This window comes from Olea europaea, unplaced genomic scaffold (genome assembly GCF_002742605.1).
Source record: "Olea europaea var. sylvestris unplaced genomic scaffold, O_europaea_v1 scaffold1650, whole genome shotgun sequence".
NCBI classification, from domain to species: domain Eukaryota; kingdom Viridiplantae; phylum Streptophyta; class Magnoliopsida; order Lamiales; family Oleaceae; genus Olea; species Olea europaea.
Window position 1 is genome coordinate 237998 of NW_019234158.1, and position 8434 is coordinate 246431.

An 8434-nucleotide genomic window follows, 5' to 3' on the forward strand; every position below is an offset into this window, starting at 1 on the left:
TAGCCACCTAGAATGTCACTAGATAGAACTGTTTTTAAATAAAATATGTACATCAGAATACATATAACTTTTTAGTTTGGCTATTAGGTTCAGATTATTGAAACTTGAAAAGTAAGTCCAGGAAGAAACAGGAAAGAACAAGAAATTCTACTTTTCTTTAATTCTCAAGAGTCGGGGTCATGCGAGCGGGATAATTCTGGATCTTTTGAAGGATCTAGTAGTAATCGAACCTTTGGAACCTTTTAAGATTTTGAACAGCCAAGTTTGAACTTGCGAGTCTTCATTCTTCCATTCAGTGCAAGTGCCAGCACATCAAGCTCTTCTACGTACCAGAGCTCCGAGACAGTTGCCTAACACAAGCAACGTGAAAAATGAAAAAGCTGCATTTACAGTCTATGATGGAGAAACATTAGCCCAACTTTGCAATAGACAGGCATTTAACGAATCAAAAATGATATAATAAGCACCCGTGCTCATTTTATATTAAGCATGTGTCATATCAAACCGTTAGTGGATAAATTTATGGTAAGCTTCACCATTTGAATTGAGTTCAAAACACATCAAAGAATTTCTATGACACGTCACCAGTTCTTACCATAAGATGAGCACCGGTGCTCAGTAGATCATTCTAAACAAAAAAGAAACAATTGCAAGAATGCCAAAAGCAGCGCTGTAGAAGCAGTCCACCATTTGGTCAAAATTCATACCAGAGGACAGGGAAGACAGATTTAGAATAATAGAATTCAATATGTCAACTAAGCATTGGATTTAGCATGACCGTGCCAGGTCCTACCTATATTGTTAAAATAGAGATCTAAGTACAAATGATTCCATGATAAGGGCTTTAACTGTTCATTAAAATAAAATACATAATTTAACCACCATATAATAAACTACCTGATATCCTCGAATTTGGTTGTTCAGTGTCCTTACAAGCTCGTGGAAAATTTGGAGTGGTGAACTATTATTTTCTTCCTATAGAAAAGAACAACGAAAACCAGTTATCAGCAATGGAAAGGAAATCAAATTTTTATGCTATCTAACGTAATCATCCACATCAGTTTTGGTTGCTTGGTGAGCTGGCTACATTCCGGGGATAATCAAGGAAATGCACAAAATTATTACCAAGTTAGTTTATGCATGGTTCTTACAACACCTCAAATCATGTATGACATGAGTTATTCCACTTGTTCGCTTGGGTACAGACCTAAATGCGAAATACTGGACAAGCTGCTAATACATGCAAGTAGTGAGAAATCTCCTGAAACAGATCACAGAGTACTCTGAGCTATACCTCAGACAACTTGGTAGGGTGACCCAGAAGCCTTGCAAATGAAGTGTGGAGCATTGCCTTATCATACTGTAGCAGAAAATCACATCAAGATTAGAAGATATTCCACCCAAAAAAAAAAAAAAAAAAAAACTCAAGGAAATTGTTGAAAACCGCGACGCCTTAACTTTTATCACTGAAACTAACATGTAATGCTACCCATCTAATCATGGCCAATCAAATTTTTAGATAAGGATATTCAGATTTCCAAAATCAACTGAATAATGTTGATTGTAATGCAGAACCAACGCAAACAAAAAATTACATAAAGACACCAGGACCATTTTTAGGCTTGGTGACACAGGATTTTAGCCCCTGGTTGGGCTCCATTTTTTAGAAAATGCATTTTTCTCTCTCTTACTTTCAACCGCACATTCTCCAACAAAATAATATTACACACAAACAAAAAACATTTCTTTACTTTCTAACTACACATTCTTCAAAAAAACCCCTATTCCAAAATATATTTTTTCCCAAAATCCATTTTTAACGGAGCCCAAACAGGGGCTCAGACTCCAAAGGGTAAATTAAGGAAGAACCTAGATTTAGGGTAAAAGAAAGAACCAAAATGCTATGAAATAGAAGTCAAAGTCCAAGTACAGGATCTTATTTGAAATACCTATAGAAGTGGTTAAAAGCCTGCAATTATGTTTCAAGCTCGTAAACTTTCCAGTCCTACTCAGATTAGAATTTTAAAGCTCAAGTAGTATTATTAAGAAATGTCACAGTTAAAGTAATTCCAATAATATGATATGTCGTGAAAACGCAAGGAACTGATAAAAGATGTCTGAAAATGAATGGATAACTGTTGCAAACTACAGAACTGCATGTCAGTCTCTATAAAATCTTAATTGTAAATTTGTCCAACATTACATAGCTTCTAGCATTATAAAATTGCAAATGTGAGTAATAAGTCATCAAGACATATTGATAGGAGCGTAAAGATGACAAAAATATAAAATTAATTAATATGACGACAAAGGGAGCAAGCATCTATTGGGTGACCAAATCTACATTTCCCAAAACCACTACTTTTACTTGACAAGGAATATTGTTAGCATGCTTGGGAGAGAAATAAGAGAAAAAAATTCCATGTGGTCCTTACAAGTTGTTTTTCTGGAGCACGTGGAAGAGCAGTTCTAAGTTTATCACGAATTGTTACTGGATCTGTACCAGAGACCATCTATAGAGGACAAGAAAGGGCAGGAAATCATCAGTAAGAGATTCGATAATCATTTACTCACATTTCAAAAATCCAGTCATGCACAATTCTCAACAAATTTGCAATGGGCAAAGTAACTATTCCATAATCAGCCTAATTTACTAGAATAAACAACAGACTTGAAATAGATGTATTCCCATCTAACATCGATTACTACTTTGAGACTGACATTTGAACATTTACTTAATGAAGGGTAATATATAAAAGTAAAAGATTCATAAAGAACAAAGGCTATGATGAAGAAAAATAGCACAAAGTAGGTCATGAAATGAAGTCAAATAAAGCTATCAACAGGTAGAAATATAAATTTTGTGATGGTAAATAGAAAAAAAAATAATAATAATAAATAAAAATTGCTTTTTAGTGTGTCATCTTCATTTCTTGTTATTGATAATTAAACAAACTCTTTGCCATCAAATGTGTGACATCTTGTTAATTAAATCCTTGTTTGCAAAAGCTTAAAAAGTTGAGGTCAAAGTCAACAAGTAATTATAACCGCACATATCATAGGACCCATAATTTTTATCAACTTTTCAACTGCCAATTTCATCAATGTTTATCAAAATCTGCTAAAATTGTTATCAAACGATTTGTCAAACAACCCCTAAACACCATCCCAGTTCAATATGTAATGCAGGTTATTATAAATCCCAAAACATAACATGTTGATCGCTTACAATGGCAGAAATCTAACGTCCAAATTAGAGGGGAAAAAATTGGGAAAACTTCCCAATACAAATAAGCATCGCCGCTGGTCTTGAAAGAATGGTAACTGAGGCAATCTGAAACTCAAATAAGGGTCTAAGGGAAAGAAAATTGTACTCATACGCATATATCAATCTAGCACCCTGTCCTCTTATAACTCATATCTAAGGAAATAATATATTTGATATTTTTGCATGTAAAGTAGCTCATCCTAAGATCTTTGGGCAGACCTCCCATCTTATGTCCCAATATGTTATGAAAATTGTACATAAGAAGGCTAATAGAGTTGAAAGAGATTAAAACAGAACCTGCCAACAACCTACTAGCACACCAGTTGAAGTCAAAACCACCCTATCTAAGATAATATTTAATGGGCAGACATCCTCTGCAACAGCTTTTACAGCACCAGCCTCAACTTCAATCTGAAGATCAAGAGGGTTGTGCATGAGTGACAGCTGTGTTCTGGTAAGAGTAAAAGAAGGAAACTTGAAGACTTGTGCCAATGGTATGAGTACCTCCTCTTCTGTGGCAGGCACAGGAGCTATGTGATGTGACGCATGGAACATGCTAAAATGGTACATGCTGGAGTTCTGAAACCAGATTGCTAAGCAAAGAACAAATTATCATGCAGATAACAGGAAAAGATACACAAATAAAGAATTTCTTTTCATGCACATAGTTAAAGGTTTTATCGCTTAATATAAAAGCTTCTGAGCACTGGTGTAGCTCAAGGTTAAACACCAAAGGAAAAAGGAAATATTGATATCAAGTGGTAGCTATGAAGCATTGTTCTCTTTACCTTTATTGAAATATGGAGAAAATATACTTTTCACAGCCTCTCTGCAGAAAGATCAAGGTAAGAAGGAAATCAATCATTTCAATTATGTAATAATAAAAATGAGGTAACTATAGGCTATTTATCCTACTTATTGCAGAATTACATTACATGTAACCCTACATTGCTCATAAATTGTAACAGTAACAAGAATAGACACATGGGCAAAGATTCAAATTTAATATCATGGAAACTTGACATATATTCCTTTTCTGTTAGAGCAAACCTTGGGAGGTACACATGTAGGTGACCCTAACTACATCAAAAAGTCCAGAAAGCTTGAATACCTATCCCTGATGTCAACGCTGTTTTGAGATGAAAGCTTCAATAATAGCATCCAAGTTAACTATGTGAGTGTTGATTTCAATCATTGTTCATGTTTATCTCCTATTTTATGTGATTATTGCTCCTTATTCAGATTTGTGCCCCAATCATTTAAAATTCTTGGTAGTGCCAAAGTGCACTTTGTTTCATTATAAATCTTTCTAGAGGCAAGGGTATTAGAGCTTGTTCATATGTAATTTATGTGCCTTGAATTATGTCACCCATGGCCAATTATTTTGGAGATACTATTTCATCAACAAATTTCTCACCATATAACCCCAGGGCTTAAGGCTTTTAGTAAACCTCGTCTTCAAGTTCACTTAAACTGACATATTTATAAAATCGAATTATAATCTCAAAATCCACTACATTAATTTGAGATTACCGACAACCAAGACTAGATCCTTTCCTGTAATCTGCTTCCAGTTGCACAGCCTCCCACTCATACCAATATGCATGAAACTAAAGGAAGTAGGTAGAAGCTTGAGACTTTTGAATCTCCCATCACTTGTTCAAGCACAAGCATTCTAATGGAGAAAAATAAACATGCACATATGCATCCCCTATTAAAGAGGCCAGATTCCCCTTGCTTCAATCACACAAAGGCTCTCTTGTTTCTTTTATATGACACAGCAATTTATGAAGACTCTAAGCTGAAATGAAACTCACGAGATTGGAACAGAGTACTCTGGGCTCAGATGCAAAACATTTGCTCGCACTGGAGGATTTGCAGCCTACAGAATAGGAAAACAGTCATCATCCAGCCGAAAGAGTAGGCTGGCATTACATTGAAAATGCCTAATGTGACTCAAGTTCAATATTTACCTTAAGCACAGGTGTTACATTGCCATTCTCCAGAGTAAAAAGATCTGACAATGATAACGACTGAGAAGTTTCTCCTTGTTTCAGAAAAACAGCTCCATTCTCATCCAAATCTTTAGCCATTTTTGCATATATTCTTGACCTCTGCTCAGCATTTGAAATGGATGAATCTGTTGCAAATACAAATGCAACTACTCAGTCTCAGAGAAATTTGTAAGCCACCTAGAGTTCCGTTTTATATATGAAGTACTAAGGAGAGAGCACTGAACTGAGCGTTTGGAAAATATATTAATGAAATATAATACAAACATTCAATGTGGCCCCAAGAATAATCGACAAATAAATGATGCCTCCATATTTCTGTCATACTAGTTAATGGTTACTTATTTATTCTTTCCAGTTATCAGATGGGAAAAAATCTTTCCCACAGCAAGTCTGTATTTAGTTGTATAGAGTTTTGCAGGTTGAAATTGAAGTTCGTTAAATCAAATTCAAATATGGATGAAATTCATCTAATCACAATTCTGAGGCTACAATTCCAGACTGTCATATAGAGTAGTCATTATTGGATTTCCACAATAACATTCTACCTCAGCACAAAATAAATCCCTATTTTTACTTGGACTTCAGCATGTGTATTAGTTTAACCACTAAGACTCATGTAACCCTCACAAACTACAAAACTACAGAAGTTACATATTCTTGTCTCGATGTGGAAAGATCTAGTTTGTTAGATCATACAAGCTCTCTGAATTATTAGAACAATTAATTTAGAAAATTGATCAAACAATAATCAAGATTTTTGAACTTTAAAAATAATAGTTCAACTGGGCTACAAACGAGCAAAAGTAAACTCTCACTGAAAGAAAAACCAACTGAAGGAGATGACTGGTATGGCTCGACTAGGCTTTAGCTTTTACTCAATACTCGCGGAGTATAGCTTGCTTCAGCTTGACTCGGATCATTTAACCCTCTAAATTATTCTACTTATGCGGACCAAGCACTTCACCAGTTGAACTTTTTGAAGTCATTTAATTAGCATACCTAAAATGAAAAAAAATTATATACCCAAACTTTAACAAGAAAACAGTCAAAATAATTAAATTAGCTTGAAGAAATCAGTCAACAATTCTCATCAAGCTCAACATTAATTAATCAACTAAATGAGAGGTAAATCGATTAAAAAAACTGATGATTACCTGAAACAGTAGTAGGTTTGTGAGAATTAGAATTACGGAGGGCCATATGGAATAGACAATAAAAAGTAACTGCACAGAAGAACCAGATTGCGATAACTTTTACAGGGCGAGACCAGTAGTTTTTAACAATCCCCCTCGCCATCAGTTCCTGTACAAAAATTCTTCATTAATCAAAACGCCAATGATTTTATTTCCTACAGATGATTGAATTATCAGGGCGAGATTTTCCGTGAATTGATTGCTTTCCACCTGAATAAAACAGAGTCATTTCACGTTGATCCTCAAGATCAAAATCAAATGTAAAAAGTAGGAGATGGCGTCTGAGCGATACACAAGTCTTTTCTATTTTATTCTGGTTTTCTTTTTGTTAGATCATGTTTGTACTGCCTGTGTAGTCGCATATTACTTTAGATAGTGTGTCGCATCCTTTGTTTTGTGAAGTGTGTGATGGCTACAACTCGTCTCCCCGTCCCGAAACATTTAGATCCACCACAAGGTTAATTCTACGTGTAAATTATGGCGTCCATATTATACATATGAATATCATAATATATATGTAGCATAGCCCCCCGCCCCCAACAATTTGTTCGATACATGCTATATGATTACGTGTTTTTTTGACTTTATTTAAGGATTGTATTCAATTGAAACTTTTAATGACTTTTTAGAATTTAAAAAGTTTAGAGGTATTTAATTGAGACATTTTTAAACTCTCTAAAAGTCACGGTGTGTTTAATTGAAATTTTTATAAACTTTTAAAAAGTTACTGAGTATTTAATTAAAACTTTTTAGAAGTCTAAGTCTTAGGGTATTCAAATTTTATGACTTCTAGAGACTTTTATAAAAGTCCAAGGAATACTAATTTTTAAATAGAAAGTACTCATATAACATTTTAAAATTTGTTTTTCATTAATCACGAGATTTTGAGAGACTTTCACAAATTTATGTTTTTTCGATTTTTCTTTCCTTTAACATTCCATAAGTATGTATGATTAAAATTTTATTTTTTTCTATTGATTATATTTCATTAATCTTTATTTCTCACTCTTATTATTTATCTCTATTTTCTATGAAAAGATTAAATTAGATTCTTGAAACTTTTTTTCTCTTTTCATTCATTTTTTGTGAAAATATATATATATATATATATATATATATAATTATTTTGATTATTATTTATTTAATTAAGGTTCTAAATTTTTATTTTTTCAATTTTTTTATTATATGAGAAGAAGAAGGGGAATGAAAAAGAGAATTGTGAGAATTAGCACCTCATATGTGAGAATTTCACACTAGATCCACGTGAATTTTATTTCAAATGAAAGTCTTCAAAATTCTTTTAAATTTCACAAAAATATATAAAAAATTTAAAATGAAAACCCATAGAAGTTTACAAAAAAACTTCCACTAATTCCATACAAATTTATAAAAGATCCACGAAATTCACAAAAATCATCACTTAAAAAAAGTCCATCAAAATTTTCAAAAATTTCAATTGAATAGGAAAGTTTCATGTTTCAAATATATGGTGGTCGGCGACGGTGGTGGCGGGTGTGGGATGGCATAGGAGATGCAATTTGGTGGTGGTGGTTGTAGATTGGAGCTGAAAAAGAGAATGGGTGTTTGTAGTTGTTGGTGGGGATGACGATGGTGATGGTTTTTGTGTGCTGGCGATGTTGTAGCGGTGGTTGGCAGTGGTGAATCTAGTGGTTGAGGCCGATGTGTAGTGTCAAGCGTTCACAGTGCTCGTGTGTAGTGGTTTCGTGGTTTGATTTTCTCTATTGGTGGAGACTAACAAAGTGGCAAGAGATTTTGGGTGGCGATTTTGGGTGGCGGTGGTGAAGGTGAGATGTTGGCGAGACAGTGATTGTCACGAGAATTGATGGGTTCATAAATTATTTAGTTGATTGTAACTATTAAATTAATTAATCCATTATCAATAAATAATATGTGGCCAATAAAAAAGATATATTGTGATTAAGATATAATGTGTGATC

The 8434-nt window shown here is 33.9% G+C and overlaps 1 protein-coding gene across 2 annotated transcripts; it reads right to left on the bottom strand.

Annotated features, from left to right (window-relative positions):
* On the bottom strand, positions 1-6876 carry LOC111377399. Of its 2 annotated transcripts, XR_002699725.1 has the most exons (12): positions 6687-6876; positions 6438-6585; positions 5242-5408; positions 5086-5150; positions 4057-4097; positions 3773-3861; positions 3566-3679; positions 2436-2513; positions 1295-1360; positions 898-975; positions 596-793; positions 263-350 (listed from the first exon to the last, which is right to left on the bottom strand). XR_002699725.1 is itself a non-coding variant. In XM_023000493.1 (11 exons), the coding sequence occupies exons 2-11, from the start codon at positions 6577-6579 to the stop codon at positions 243-245; spliced, it is 948 nt and encodes a 315-aa protein (XP_022856261.1). In that variant the 5' UTR covers positions 6580-6585; positions 6687-6871; the 3' UTR covers positions 1-242. The 2 variants fall into 2 exon arrangements, 1 of the variants encoding a protein (XP_022856261.1); XM_023000493.1 differs by lacking the exon at positions 596-793 and having other exon boundaries at positions 1-350; positions 6687-6871.
* Between the last annotated feature and the right edge of the window lie 1558 nt (positions 6877-8434).